General features: G+C 38.2%; 3 protein-coding genes across 7 annotated transcripts in view; 2 read left to right on the top strand and 1 right to left on the bottom strand.

Moving 5' to 3' along the window:
- The first annotated feature begins 25 nt into the window (after window positions 1-25).
- The window catches only part of LOC124169755 (probable inactive tRNA-specific adenosine deaminase-like protein 3), a 32,516-nt gene continuing 16,294 nt past the window's right edge, over window positions 26-16,247 (top strand). For 2 of the 4 annotated variants that reach the window (XR_006867229.1, XR_006867227.1), the window contains exon 1: window positions 30-113. Coding sequence is in view for 1 of the 4 variants with exons in the window: in XM_046548457.1 (XP_046404413.1) it covers window positions 12,261-13,250 (990 nt within the window). In the remaining 3 variants the exon portion in view is untranslated. Of the gene's footprint in view, window positions 114-12,181; window positions 13,786-16,247 lie in introns of those variants that run through there. The other 2 variants (XM_046548457.1, XR_006867228.1) reach the window with 2 other exon arrangements.
- On the top strand, window positions 2,474-5,333 carry LOC124169754 (putative nuclease HARBI1). The gene is made up of 6 exons (XM_046548456.1): window positions 2,474-3,142; window positions 3,226-3,282; window positions 3,386-3,604; window positions 3,773-3,981; window positions 4,082-4,373; window positions 4,738-5,333. Exons 1-6 carry the CDS (start codon window positions 2,882-2,884, stop codon window positions 4,768-4,770), a joined length of 1,071 nt encoding a protein of 356 aa, XP_046404412.1. The 5' UTR covers window positions 2,474-2,881; the 3' UTR covers window positions 4,771-5,333.
- On the bottom strand, window positions 6,810-10,174 carry LOC124169757 (myb/SANT-like DNA-binding domain-containing protein 3). 2 transcript variants are annotated; one of them, XM_046548463.1, is made up of 4 exons: window positions 9,751-10,173; window positions 8,853-9,135; window positions 8,165-8,493; window positions 6,810-6,970 (listed from the first exon to the last, which is right to left on the bottom strand). In XM_046548463.1, exons 1-4 carry the CDS (start codon window positions 9,928-9,930, stop codon window positions 6,950-6,952), a joined length of 813 nt encoding a protein of 270 aa, XP_046404419.1. In that variant the 5' UTR covers window positions 9,931-10,173; the 3' UTR covers window positions 6,810-6,949. The 2 variants fall into 2 exon arrangements, with proteins under 2 accessions (XP_046404419.1, XP_046404418.1); XM_046548462.1 differs by having other exon boundaries at window positions 6,810-8,493; window positions 9,751-10,174.

Below are 16,247 nucleotides of genomic sequence, written 5' to 3'. Positions count from 1 at the left end.
TACGAATGGAAAGTCTGATGCAGAAATGAGGTAGAGAGAAGATGACTGATTGTTGATAATCTGCAATTTCTGTTTGGATAGCTAAATGAAGCCATCGAATTATCTTTTTTGTGGTCAGTATTCAATTTTTTCTCTTAAGTATGATTATTTTTTGTCATTGAAGCCCTATACGCACATCGTGGCCCACGATGGGCCACCCGGGTCATTGGACGTTATAGTCAAGCAGCACACGTATCCCTTTGTCAAGCATTACTTCTCTCATCAGTGTAAATAAGACTTGGTGAACAGTATTGTTATATTAAGGGAATTTTATCGCAAAGGGACAGGTACGGTTCTGAAGTATTATCGCTCGTACATGAAAGGCGCCATTTAATTTATGCTTAACCTTCAATTGGTGACCACTAGCAAAGCGATTTTGAATTTATGTTTTAGATTGTCCTGAAAGAGACCCTACCCTGTTAGATGGTTATTATTCATTTGGCCAATCACCTCTAAAATAAAACTTTCTTACATATATGGCACAAGAGGTGGAGGTTCTGCCATTGAAGAAGTTAGAGGTAAACCCCTTCTTAAAGGCACTATTTAGCAGTGGACGTTTTTCGAAGCACTGCATGAAATCAGTAACTTCGTACACGGGTGCAAATTTACTGCCGCTTAGGATGAAATTCGCCGCATGTAAAAATAACTTGTACCCAGATCTCTTGCATGACAGTCTGGAGTGCTACCGTCTGAAGTCCACACTATGCCCCCGGAGACAGAGGTGATTAAGTAAGGCACTGTTATGGAGAAACCGCAGGTTAAAAAAAATCAAATTTTAGTTTTTCATAATGTCATTGCATTGGCCAAAAACCCATAGAGTGCTGGAAAGTTTTTATACGTTTTGCACGCAGTAGCGTGCGCTGCTGCGCAGTCATGACTACGGCATTTACCCCAACTTTTTATTGCTACCTGGATATCTTGCTATTGGGCACTTTCCCTCACCATAAGGATCACAAAGGAGCCCTCGCGGCAGAGGCTGCCTCTTCTGCACTGGCTGGCAGCTAAAATCGTGAACTCCCACAGCCCAATGGTTAAGATAAAGGTTTGGAGATTGAAAATATCTTATAATCCTTCCAGACAGCTGTTATTGGGAAAAATATTTGAAAATTGCAAAAATTAAGAGATTTTTCTGCATTGTAGTACATTCATCTCTCCTATTGCTCGACAAGGCTAGTAAAGGGAAAGTGACTTATTTCACTTCTTCTCTACAGCTCTTTTATGTTCCCTGGAAATGGACTCATAAGTATGATTTTTTGAGTAATGACTTGGTTAAGTACGTGGAAATTGTATTCTTTCTATGAACACCATACCCTGACCTTACTTACTCCAGCATTATATGAACCATCATCTCTAATTTATTTGTCTACAGGCATGGCTTGTGCCCATAGTAACGTATGAAATTAGTGATACAGTGATTTTCTTTTCCCAGTATGTCTTATTCATCCTCTGTATTCGATCATTCCCAACTTGGAGTGCTCAAATGAAAGCCGCTCTACCTAATGAAAAAACTAGAACTTTTCTTATTTCCTCACTGCCATTGCTACAGACCTGCACTTGAAAGCCAACAGGCACAGCAATCCTGTGAAAAAATAAGCTGTCATCTCTACTTTGGAAAACTGCACCAAGGCTATGGTATCTGACCAAGAAAATTTGATTGATGAACCTCAATATCCAATATCTAAAACTGGCATCCTTCTAACTTGATTTTCCAGACTCCAATTGCCGTGTATTGCAAAATAAATTGCACCTAATGGAGAGTATCAGATAAGATGTCCCAAAAAAGAATTGCAAAGCTAGAGGAACTAGTCAAGGCTGTATATTTTGACTCTATCTGGTAAAATCTCAATAATTCTTTAGATATACCTGATTGACTCCATCCATGTAGCTTTTGCTCTTCTGCTCCCATTTTTCTCAGATCCTTTATAAACTGGTCATGGTCATCCTATTGTATCATTTTCACCTATTCTCTGCGTATGACCTGCCCATCTAATCTTATTAGGGACGGGGCCTTAGCTTGTTGTTGGTTCAGATTCTCCACATTCTGTCTTCCTTGAGATGAAATCTTCCTCATTCTGCCATTCTCTCATAAGTTAAAAAAAATATGTACATGAAAATTGCTTTCCACTTTTCATGAGTTGATGCTGTCATAGCAGTTTTGATTCATGTACTTAATGAGGAAGAACTTTTCAATGAGAGAAGGAGATGCTAGTACAGTAAAACCTCTATGTAGTGAACCTCTTTACATCATAAACCTCCATACTTCATACCACCCCTAGGGTTCCGTCAGATTTACATGTAAATTTATAGGCAAACCTCTTTATAGTGAACCTCTTTATATCGTAAAACCTCCATTTATCATACCAAGGAGACATCCCCGAGACTGCCTAACTACCTCTGCAAATTGTACCTAGACAACTAGAGACCATTAGGGCCGTATTTTAAGACGTTCCTAGAGGAACGACTCTTCCCGTATGACGCGTTACTAGGGGGAAGTCAACCTCTAAGCGTTTTTTAAACGTACCTCTTCGTTTGTAGGACCAACTCTATCTACAAGCATACCGATTGTCTCCCTACTAATTTGAGCATGGCTCAGACCATGCTACTAAATTGTAGGAACGGTTTCAATGCCTAACATGGCGGAATGCGTTGATCACCTCCGGATTTTGGCATTTTTTTTTAGACACATGTGGCAATATGCGATCATAATGTAGTTAAAATGTCGCTTCTTTAACCGGTTGATGTTTATTTATTTCATCATATATGCCTGTTATAAGGAAACGTATAAAAAGAACGAAAAAGTGAAGTCCGTAATAGCAATGAAGTAAACAAACATTGCATCAACATGGACGCAGCATTTGCAAGGTACGTGATGGAAGAGCCGTATATTTATGTTGGAAGAATGCACCTAAGGGATAGGCAGAATCCCATTGAGTTTTATTCAGAAGCGGAATTCCTCCAGAGGTATCGCTTCTCAAAGAGAACGGTATCAGACGTCTTATTACCTTACGTGAGGAGTGAGCGTTTAAGCAACCGTGGTTTGCCGATTCCGGATATTTTGAAGCTGCTAATTGCCTTGAGGTTTTACGCCACCGGGTCATTCCAGGTATGTGGTATCTTTTACTTAATATTTATAAATGTGTTTTTGTCGCGTTGATCATGTAATACATATTCAAATCCCTTTTGCAGTTAGTTTGCGGCGATCTGGCCGGGGTTACTCAGGGGACGGTGTCCAAAATTATTAAGGTATGCTTTCTCCTTAGTTTGGTACTTGTATGAGCGTAAACTTTCCATTTGTAGGGGGAGAGTTATAAGGTGTTTCATGACAAATATTTGGTAATCATTACAGAGCATCAGTAATGACCTGGTGGCAGTATTACCTCGGTACATGAAGTTGCCAAGTTCAGATGAAGATACTGCTCGATGCAAGAGATCTTTTTACGAAAAAGCTCAATTTCCTGGAGTGGTGGGTTGTATCGACTGCACCCATGTTCCGATTGTGAGTCCGGGGGGGGAGTTTGGCGAGTTGTACAGAAACCGGAAGGGGTGGTTTTCCCTAAATGTGCAGGTATGTATATTTTATTTATCGTCATCATGTTGCACCAAGTTGTTAGATTTCTCGATGTTACACTACTATTTATTCAAGTTTCTTCTGCACTACTATTTAGAATGCAATTTCATTGTTTTTATGTCAACAAGTGCTAAAGTGGAATCTTATAATTTCATTTTAATTTAGGTCGTTGCCGGTCCAAGTATGGAAATAATGGATATAGTTTGCAGATGGCAAGGTTCAGCTCATGATGCTAGAATTTTCCACAATAGTCGCCTTAAGCTGAAATTTGAGACCAATGAGGTGAAGGGCATCCTGCTAGGAGATAGTGGGTATCCTCTATTGCCATATCTTTTCACACCAGTTTTAAGACCAGTGTCTGCTTCTGAGAGGAGGTAAATAAAGAGAGAATTTGTGATTCACGTTGTAATTTTGACAAAAGTTATAGCACCTCAATGCCTTAAGTATGGTGATTTATGAAAACTAACCTTTCAGGTACAACATCTCCCACATTAGGACAAGGTGCACAGTGGAGCGTACATTTTGGGTGTGGAAACGTAGATTTCCATGCATCAGTATGAAGCTCCGCGTGAAGTTATTTACTGCACAGAAGGTCATTTTGGCTTGTGCAGTTCTTCGCAATGTGGCTATGCAGAATCATGATCCTATGCCTGATCGTATGCCAGCTATGCCCAGGTTGGAAGTCCCTGTACAAAGACTCCAACCTGTTCACGGTCGCCCAAATGCCATCCGGGCGGCATTCATAGAGAGGCATTTTGGTGAAGAGGTAATTATTTTTGGGAAAATTAATATGATATGAAAATTACCATTTCAACTCCATTTGGCTTACTTTATGTGATATCAAAGAAGGAAATGATATGCAGAAATTGAGATATGTATGACAATGGCTGGAAAGATTTCAATTTTAACTTCCATAATTTCATTTATTTTGAAAGCTCACTGATAAAATATGATTCGATTTGATTTAAGATTATATTCAGTGTACTCCATTGAGAATTCACCATGTTAATCTTCAGATCTAACAACAATGTACTATTGACTTAGATTACTCATTATATGTAGCCCTGAAATTGTAAGGTACCTATGCATGTTCTAACGAAATCATACAATGTCATTTTTCTTTTAAATAGGTCAATGTTCTTGAACCTCAGAACGTGGCATAGGATTTGATTCTGCATAAACACAATGAGAAGAACTTCACGACCCCAAAAATCTTGTGTGAAGTAAATAACTTCATGTGGCATGGCACCTTGTCCCAGGAAGCAGACCTAAGGTATAGAGGATACTTACTGACTCCAAGGATATCATTTGTCTCATTGGTCTATGCATGCCATCTTTTTTGGAAAATTTTGCATCATGAGCTTCAACTTGTCATTTGTAAACATATCCATTATTTCTATTATTGGGTAAAACATCTCTGTACAATTCGCCGAGTAGGGAGCATGGTTGCAGTGCAATCCACAACTCCAGGACTGCTTGCATTGCGCAGTATCTTATGCTGAAATTGGCAACTTCATCTCGAGGCAAATTATGGTTTGAAAATATCCGGATGAGGCAAACTGCGGTTGCTGAGGAATTCTACTTCTGAATTAATGGGATTCTGCCAATCCCTTTTGTGTATTCTTCCAACATAAATGCACGTGTCTGCCATCACGTACTTTCATAGTGAATTGTTCAATTGCAATGGATCTTAATAAATAAATTATGTTATTCTGATTTAAAACCATGTATGTAGTTCCTTCATTTCCCTTTTTGCTCTAGGCTCCCACAAGTTTTGCATGTTCCTTGCAATGCATGAATATGGATAGCAAAATGAAGCATATGAAAAGAGCTATAATTACTTCTCATGGCTATAACCCTAATTTCAGGCCTCTATCTGCGTGGAAATTAATTTAATGTTTTCTGTATTATACATACTAAAATTTATCTAGCAGGCACATCCATGGACCATGTTATGCCCTTTCAATTTGTCCATTTCATATTTGTGAGGAAATACAATGTCATGGAAAAATAATCATGAACGATGAATAGGTAATCAGATAATATGACAAAAGATGGGCTTTGACAATTAAATTTCAGGAAATTAATAAAATTAAACAATTCTGTATTGAAATTAGCATCATTTAAAGAAAACCTTAGCAAAATTACTTTTCATTAAAACCTGAAGAGGTAGTCAGTCCCCATAATGAAACATGACTGTATGATGGTAGGACTGATCATAGGGAAGAGCAACAGGGGAGGGTTATTCAAGATCTACCCACTTTCCATATTCTATGCTGCTAACATATCTTACAACAAGGAGAAGGTAATAAAAAATGTAAAGCAGGAACTTGATGTCAGCAATGGACCACTAGTACATTGGAGAATTGAATCAAGAGCTATACTCAATCAACCTTCATATTAATGACAGATGTGATAAACTACATAGAATATCAAATGAAATCTAAAAAAAAGCCTCCTACAAAGGCAGCAATACCTTGCACAGCAGTGAAATTACTAATTAGGGGAGTTGTGTAAGCATAGTATTTCATTAGCATTAAATTATTTTCATTCATGGGAGGTATTAAGAGAGATCGTTCACATGAAAGCAACTATATGCTAGAGTCACTATGGTTAACCATGATGCATTAATGACTGACATGTCAACATAAATATTACTCACTCAATTTGCTAAACGAAAGTTTTTCCAATGAATAGTTTGTGTTACCTTCAGCAACATGTTAAAGTGATCCAAAAACTGCTTTGTATTAAACCACAAAACTACACCTTTAATGGTGACCACTCATGGTGAGAAAGGAATGCATAAAATTAAATATAATTATTACATTACGTATTGCTTTTACCTACGTCACCGAATTACCTGAACAGATTGAAAGAAAGAGTAATTAAAGGAATGGGAAATGCAGCTAAATAACATTATCCATGTTCAATTGAATTAAACTTTATTTAAAATTTAAAAATAAATAAATAAATACAAAATAATTACAAAGGAAGGACGAAGTTGTTGGTTGACAGACAAAACATATTTCTGAGAGCAAGAAGACTATGCAAAATCAAATGCAAAGAAGGCAAAATTGCTGGTTGGATGTGCAGAATTACATGAGGAAGAGTTGGGATATGGCTAATGAAAGGCAGGAGTCAAGCAGGATGGAAAATAGTCATGCAGGTGCAGAGGATCTCTTTCCAGTTACAAAAAGGGCACCATCACCAGGGGAAATGGTCCATGAGAAGGCATGGAAGCAGGCGGGAGTAATGGCATCTTAAATGACACAGACGCATCCAGCAGTCCGGGAGAGAGAAGCAGGAACAGGAAGCACACCAACGCCAAGATAGAGGAGGAATTCATAGAGGTGTATCTGAAAGCTTACAAAGAAGTTGGCATATAAGCATATGATGCATACAAACTCCACACAACAATACAGATGTAATTTGGCCCCTCAAATCATGCATTACAACTTCATATCAATATGCAAATACAATGGTCATTCACATGCTTTTATTTACAATCATTCATTTAAGGGAGCATTGCATGGATTAAATGTTATCATGCTGGGTTTCATAACTGCAAGACTTCATACAATGAAAAGTTGGCTATGCATTTGAAAGTTTGAGTTCCCACAACTAATATGCCAATTCTGCAGAAAACTGAAACATGCATCAAACTTAACATACATATATTTTGTTTTCATTATCCCTAAAATTGGCTGATTTTAATGAATGTACTTTCCTGAATAGCCATTGGATTAGAATCATAAGCAAATAACTTTACAGATAACAAGATAATGGAGAATTTTAACAAGAAAGACGCTGGCAACACCTTTACCTAGGTGAAAGAACGCACATATTAGGGATAATGAGTAACCAAGTAATGAATCCAGTAAGAAATAACTTTTTTATTTTCCAGTATTTTAAAGTTATTGAAAAATAAAGACATGCCAGTCCTATAATTAAAAGCTATTAAGAGAAAATAGAGAAATAAAAAAATAAAAAAGATGTGTGACCATGACATGCATTATTCAAGAACCAATGAGAAAGTACCTTAAGCTTCATTGTCAATTCCTGTCAATACACACTTCAGTGAAATTTTAAATAAAACCAAATTAAAGGAAGTACTTCATACCTTAATGAATTTAATCTTTTAATGGGGGATAATAAAAAACTTCAATAACGGGCAAATGGAATGAGTGGAAACAGAAATGTGTTCATGAAGAACTGGAGGTATTCCCTCCAAAAGCAGTCTGCCACTGGTAGAGATATTATTTCATGCTGTAGATGTTTCATTTATCACTATTCCAAGCACATCATCAAACAACAAGATAAAGAACAATGGAATGTCCTAGAAATTAAAAGGAATGCTATGCTTATTGTAAGTTAGCTATTTGCAGAAATGTTATTCATCAAGAGGTGTATTAAAAATTTTGGAATGAACACTGATGCATTATGAACTCACAATAGGAATGATTATTGCCTCACGTTCACATTTAAGATTCTACTCATGTATTTGGCTGTTACTAAACTTGTTTCATCTTCAGCATAGTAATATATCATAACAAGTACCACACGCTTCCGCTTCGCCTCCTCCGTTTGAAGCTGTATACTTAAGATACGCCTCTTAAATTCCTCCTCCATCTGGATGGTCTTTCCAGCAGCCTTGGCGTTGGCTAGCTCCTGTTCCTTGATTGCGCATGCAATCTCTGCTTCTCTCTTCCGGATCCGCTGGATGGCATCCTCCTTTTCATTATAAGATGCCATGTGCTCCAGCCTAGCTTCCATCTCCTTCTCAATGGCCGCTTCCCTGGTAAATCGTGCCCTTTTCGAACTGGAAGAGGTCCCTGCACCTTGAATCCTCGGAGTGTATGCTTCCTCTACCGGTCTTTCGTCACAATCTGAGGAAACATCATAAAATACACCATTGATTAATGAAAAACATGAGATACTTAACATTCCTGGAAATGGTATCAAGAAACTCAACTTAAACTTGATTATATTTGATATCCAATAACAACTTCCATAAGTCGCAGGAAAATAAGAACATAATACTCAAAGGCTAGTACGATACAGTAAAATTTCTCTTTAAAGAAGTGTTATTCTTTCATGGAAAATCATGATACTGTACACCACTACTAATTTTTGGCTGGCAGATGTTATATGTGATACTTTTTTGATTGTTGTTAATCTCAGTGTGACACTATGGAATTCCCTTCATTAATGATAGGTACATAATCCTTATTTTCAATCAACTTGCCTGATATCTCAGAAACGTTGGGAGGAAGCAAACACTCCGAGGTCTCAACCCTACCCACCGTGGAAACGCTGGGGACCGGCAATGCATCGCAGTCTCCAGCATTCGGCGGTGAGTAGGAGATGGACGACATGGCAATTTCCATCTCTGGTGGCAAATCTTCCCTGCTGGTGGACGGCATAGGTCCGCCACCAGTCCTCATCCTCTCCTGCCTTTCATCAGCCAGCTCTTTCCTCTTTCTCATCTTCAGGTTATCCCAACTCTTCCTCAATTGCTTGGCGGTGCGCTATAATGGCGAGAAATTATCGCTAACATTGAGGTTTAGGACACAAAATAAATTACTGGACAAACTAAAAATCAATATCCATCAATACAGCCACAATTTATGATGCTACGTTTATTAAAAAATTACTTACTTTAACAATTACAACTACTCCGCCACCATTGTGGAGTAGTTGTAATCATTACCGCTACCACGCCGATACCAAAAGCTCACAACAATAATTCCAATAGCATTCCATAACATGGAATTATTATTGTGAAGCTTTTGGTCTCGGCGTTGGAAAGTAACATATATTTGTATTGCATGGCGTGAATCATATTTCATCTTGCATTGCTAATGAAGGGAAATACGTTACAAGTAAAATCTCTGACAGCGACTTAATCACAAAGGTTTTTTGCAATCTACTACCAAAATGCACTTAAGGATTCCAGCAAAGAATGGAAAACAAACTTCAAAGTTTTATCAACCGATTCTAAACCCCGAAGCCAATGAATGATCCAGGAACTTAAGTAGCGTTCAAAAAAGTCCTTCTTCTGAACAGAGTTATACGAGTTATGCAGAACCTTTCCTACAATCGCACAATACATTCATAACCATCATACTTCCAAAGTTACTTACCTTCCGCACAAATTCATTAGAATTAAATTCTTCCTGCACATCCAACCAGGCTTTCGCCTTCTTCGCATTTGATAATGCATCCGTCTTCTTGCTCTCCAAAACCTCCTGATGCTTAACTATGATGTCAACCAACAACTTCGTCTCTTCCCTTGTGAGCCGAACCATACGTCGGTCCTCCATATTTCTGTCTGTTTCTGTTTCGCGCAATGAACTGTGGGCAGCAAACGTCACACGAAACGTCAAGGACGCGTGACGTAGATATGAGAATTTCAGCGAGCAGCTCAACACTCACTACTTCGAAGAGGAAGAGATTGCTTTCGTTGTAGGAACGTTCTTGACTGCGAATAGTAGGTGGAGATACATCTCTAACTCTCCCCACTCCGGCGAAGAGTAAGAGAAAGAGATTCGTTTAAAAATACGGCCCTTAATGTAGCCGCATTTACGTACATGGAACGACATTTTCAGCGATAAATTTTTCACACTTATTTTTTTCTTTTACACCTTTAATTTTCTGTAATTTTCACGTTAACCATTAGCTATGGCCATTTTGTTCCATATGAGAGTATACCTAGCAGTAAATAAGAAAAATATATCCAACTATCCTAATCATTTTAAGTGGCAGTTGGATTAAGAGAGATCACATCGTTTTCTCTCATAGTAAAAATCACACGATAGCGCTCACTTTGTGTTATCATTAAATAATAAACCATATTTCTCCGAATATAGTCCCTCCCCCCTAATTTTGAGGCTTCAGTTTAGGGAAAAGCTAAAAAAATTTGTTAGAAAATAGTCCCCCCCTTTACTTTTACCATGGGCATTTTTGGAAAAAAGACTTATACGATATATGTTCACTAATGCATGAATGTTTATTTAAATGCATAAATATAATGGTTTTAAAGACAGTAGTGCCTTTCATTTCCAAAGGATATGAAAAATTGGTGCATATCACTTAAACCTCTCTATAGTGAGCCTCCATACATCAAATTGCCCAAATTTTGTTCCCCTCCATTATGATTTAAAGAGGTTTTACTGTAAAAGTGTTAATAATAATGAATAATGCCAGGGCCATGCACATGACCAAGGAATGACGGGGATGTGGTGACATGCTTGGAATGAGTTAGTGATGTCATCAACTTATCCACTTAAGGGCTAAGGCTGTGGTGTTTGGGTCGGTGTGGTGGCTAGTGTGTTGGCTTCCCACCCTGTGAGCCTATGTTCTAATCCCAGCAGTGGTGGAGATTTTACTGTTTAGATTAGTTAGTTTTTTATTTTTGTACGTTAGTCTCTATAGATTATGTGATTAATTTTCAGTGCATTATAAGGTTTGAAACTATGATTCATCTTAACCCTTTCGCGCCGAATGCCACACCTGTGCGGCAAGGATTTTCTTCCATAAACAACGAATGCCACACCTGTGCGGCGTTAATTTTCCTAACCTTAGCAACGAATGCCACGCCTGGACGGCACAGGTCGAAAATAGTGACTGGGCAGACACAATAGACCCACGGACGCGGTCGCCCCTCGTGATCCGCCTTAGCGCGAGCCCAGTCCCTCCTTCGGCCGCTCAGGTCGACCCTCTCCTATCCTCTCGCCGCGGTCAACTGCTGTTATTTGCAGTGTGTGCTCCAAAAATATATTTGTTGCTTACTTTTGAAATTCAATGCTAGAAATTAATTCATCTTTTTTTGCTGACCACATGGAAATTTCAAACAAAATTCTAACATTAATATCAACGGAGTTATAGAACAACTAGTAAATATACTAAATCCGTCTACATCAATGTTAGAACTTCGTTTAAAATTTCTGCATGCTCAGTTAAATAAACACAAAATTCATTTTGAATGTAAAAAATCGATGCGAACAACAAATATTTGTATATATTTTGCATTAATATTTTAGCCAGTTGACCACGGACTCGTCCTAGGAATGGGGCTTTTAATCCCTCTAGGGTCTGGGACAGAGGCCGAGGAAAGGGATCGGCGCCCCACTGAGTTGGGTCCAAAAATGGTTAGGGAGGGAACCACTGCCTTCAGTCGACGCGAAAAAGCTTCGTACAGGGGAGTAAAGAAAACTTTCAAGAGGCTCGTATTGAGGCAGAATTTCCCTCAATGAAGGTCCGGCGCGAAAGGGTCAATGAAGATGCCAGTGAATTTATGTGATATCATGTGTATGCACATTCAGACCTATAGCGCATAAAAAAAGAATACTTCAGCTGCAGTGGTACCATATATGAAAATATTAACATTTTGTGTGAGAAGCTGAGATAAATTATTGTAATCTTTGAAAGCATTTTCCTACTCATAGTGACAAATCATTTGTAGGTGATGGAATAGTAGGGTGGGAATGGAAATGAAAATAGGCAGGAAAAAAATTTTCCTGAAAAAGGTGAGTAATTTTTGGCGATATTCATGTGGCGAAATCAATTTTTCAGGGGGGGCAGTTGTGCTGTGTCCTTGAATTCCACCAGTCCATGTGGAAACACAATTGATTGATCAGGACTCTGTGCAGAAATGTCGTTCTCGGAGAATTTCCATTGGTCATTGAAACCTGTGTTACCCCATGAACTGAGTGGCGATGTAGAATCCACTGACGTTTATGTTTGTCGCATTTTGGATTCAAAGAAAATTTCCGATGTTATGAAAACTTTGAGTGGAATATCACCAATTTTCGGTCTTGGCCATCTTAAAAGGGTGACAACTCTGGAGGGAAAAGGCTCATGTATTATACTCTGTGAAGCAAATAGCTTTTCCGAGGACAGTTGTGTTAAATTTTTTAAAGAGAAAGGTTTTAGCTTTGATGGCCTTGATCCGATTCCATTCAAAGTATCTGTTCCTGCTGTTACCCCCAAAACCAGAAAGCAGTATGAAAATGCTTCAACAATGTGGGCCTGTAACTTCACTGTTGACAAATACATTGAGAAAATCATCGATGGTTCACTTTTTGATGCAAACGACAGAAAGCTTCAGGAGCAGTACATGGACACTGCATATCTTGCTGCTGAAAAAAGTTTGGAGATGAATGGTATAGGCGTCGGATGTGTTATTGTTGATCCCATTAAGTTGTGTGTTGTTATTATAGCGTATGATAGGCGTCTGGGCCATCCATTGAAGCATGCAGTAATGGTTGCTGCTGATTTAATGGCAAGAGTTCAAGGTGGTGGTCTGTGGCCTGTGGAAGAGGGCATGTGGATTTCTCCTGCAAAAATTGAGCGACGAGTTCCATGTAAAAGAACCAAGGATTTTTCCTTTGGTGACATGACATCTCCATATTTGTGCACTGGATATGATGTATACTTGACAAGAGAGCCTTGTGCCATGTGTGCAATGGCTCTGGTCCATTGCAGGGCTCGTAGGGTATTCTTTGGCTGTTTCAACGAAGGAGCTCTTGGAGGTAAAATGAAACTGCATGAGATGAGAGGTTTAAATCATTGTTTAGAAGTCTTTAGTGGACTTCACAGAAGAAAATGTGAGAGAATCAGCTGCAGTGAATATAAAAGTTGACCTATATTGGGGCCTTTTTCTGTTGGCATCCAAATGGGAGTTTTTATACCTTTCCCTAAGTATTCTGTTACATTCATACATCATACACACCCTCCAAAACTCATTGTCTCCCCTGTTAAAAGGTCTTTGCCAATCCATTGCCACTGTGATGCAATAAGAATCAATAGAAAGAAAGACACATCATCCGTTCCTTTTCCTTCTCAACTCAAATCGGAGCTAAATTTAAGTACATATATCCTAATCCAAAATTTTTATTATAATCTAAATGAGTTTTTAACTGATGTTTTTCATTTACCCATATATATTTAATGTAATTACACTCAATAGCTTGTATGCATCTTTGTATAGAATGTGTGCACCTTATAACGTGTTTATATTTTATGTACATATATTGATATATGTTGACAAAACTCACTCATTTTTTATCTTAATGCAGTAAATAAATATTTTTATCATTGTGTCTTGGCATGCTTTCTTGCTGCTGAAAAAAGTGTGGAGAAAGATGTAGGGGTGGAATGCTTTATTGTTGATTGGTTGAAATCCTTTGTAGTTGCTACCGCCTATGATAGGCGTTTGAGCTATCCCTTGAATATGTATGTTAACACACTCAATGCTGAGAAAATTTATCATAACACACCGCCACGCGTAAAAAATATTTTGCAATAATATCAGATATTATGTCTTCCTTAATCGTATACAATCATACATAGTTCAAAATTATTAAAATTTGCACTATTAATAAAGAAAATATTAAATATTATAATAAAAAGAAGGCAAAAAATCTGCTGCAAGCAAACGCCTTGTATCCAGTCACAGGAGAAGACACACTGAGACGCTCGGCACAATTGCAGGGTCTAGTAGAAGACGCGGAGGCAGATGGTGGGCCGAGAAACCTAACGGGACCGATGCCTTGTATTCAAGGCATCCGCGTCCTAGGCTAGCGTGGGATGCCTTGAATTCAAGGCATCCGCATTGAGTGTGTTAATTGTGATTGAGCAGTGGGATTTTAGGACTGGGATATCTTTATATAAACTTATTTTCTTGGCCTATGGTAAGTTAGTATGGTTAGGTAACATAGCGAAATTTCTATTTAACACTTTCAAAGGGTGTGACTTAAGTAGTGAAAATTTGAGCAAAGTTTAATAGAGAGGAAGATTTGTATGTAAGGTATTGGCTGGGATCTGATAAAGTTTTTGTGAAATAATTAAGTGCAACATATATGTTTCACTGTATTTACAATTTATGCCTAGTTTGAAAGCTTTCATGTACCTCCTATGAATTTGAATTCCCCTTGGCTATTTCACAGTTTTGCTGGGGGATTTAGCAGTTCAGTGGATTTCACAGAAGAAACTGTGAGAGAATCAGCTGCCGAGAATATAGGAGTTGATTTATATGGGGGCTTTTTTCTGTTGGCATCCAAATAGGAGGTTTTTACCTTTCCCTGAGTATTCTGTTACATTCATACATCATGCACACTGTAAGGTTAGACATGTTTTTATGAGCTCGGCAATATTTTGGCTCACACTCCATTGCTTGTTCATCAAATTTTGCCCAAAAACAATGCTGTAAAAATACCCCAGCCCTGTTATTCTCCAGACATGGCTCCATGTTACTTATTCATATTTCAAAAAATAGAGAACCTTACAGGACCTTTGTTACAAGCATAGGGGACATTAAAAGAAAAGGTTGATAGAGCTAAAGCTGTCCAAAAGATCAAGTTAGGATTGGTAGGAGTGTGGGCACAAATGCATAATATCTAATGGTGACTATTTTGAAGGCAACAACATTTGTGTAGATGAATAGATAAATATGTATTTTAAAGAACTGAAGTCATCATTATTTTCTGAACACACCTCATACTTTGTATATATTATTGTTAAGTACTCTACCGGCTAAGGCTAAGTTTTGCATGTACATGGAATGTTTTGCAGATTACCCAGCCTGTCTACCCACCCAAATTGGAATTCCCTCTTCAATTCACAATAGTGCCTACTCCCTTTTATTCTCTCTTAATCATATTCCCTTCCTTCCCCTTTCTCAATGACCCTTACCTTAATCTTCCCTCTAACATTATTACTATTATCCCCTCCCCTTACTGTACGTACTCAATCCAAACCAGCCTCCAATTTATCTCATCTAGAAGCTTCCTCTTCAAGGCCACCATGTCTTATTGTTCCTCTTCATCCTCTTAAACTTCACCATTCTCCACACCCACATTTTGAATGCCTCGAATCTTTTCTCATCCCCTTTCCTAAGTGTCCATGTTTCTGCAATGTACAGCGCTACACTCCAGGTTTGACTCTTAACCAGCCTTTTTGTGAAATTCTTGTCTAACTATCCTCTCATCGGCTCTTTCCTGTTCACAAACGCCTCCTTTACCTTTGCAATTATCTTATTGATGCCCTTACTGCTGCATCCGTTTTCCTCTAGTTTGCTGACCAAATAGTTCCACTGTTCCACCCATTCAAATTTCTCTCTCCCTACTTCTAAATTTAGCCTAACATTTCTTGCACACAATGCTTTACAAAACTGTAAAACTTAGGTCTTCTTTTGATTAGTCCTCATGCCATATTCCTTGCAACACTTACCTAATTCGTCGCGTAGTGCCTTAAGCCTTCTTGTTGACTGGCTAATCTACTACACCTGATCATCAGTGAGCCTCAATGATTTAGACATCATACTGTTATAGGTTGTCAATCTCTGGTCAAGACAGGAGGTTATTATAATTTAAAATCACAATATTGATGGATATTCATAGAACTTTAATTGTTGGGGGACACCTTTAATCGGTGGCCCTGGGGTAACATCCCTGACTGATAACCTAGAGGCTGTGGGTTCTAATCCTGCCTGGGTGGATTTATCACCATCCAGGGCATGGATGTATATGATTGTTAAACAACTAAATTGTAAGAAATGACTAAATAGTCCTAAATTTGCTTGAAGTAAAGGTGACATTTTTATTATTATTACAATATGAACACTTCCTCAGCTACACAT

This window comes from Ischnura elegans, chromosome 12, assembly GCF_921293095.1.
Source record: "Ischnura elegans chromosome 12, ioIscEleg1.1, whole genome shotgun sequence".
Lineage (NCBI taxonomy): Eukaryota > Metazoa > Arthropoda > Insecta > Odonata > Coenagrionidae > Ischnura > Ischnura elegans.
This window is presented reverse-complemented; position numbering and strand designations above follow the sequence as displayed.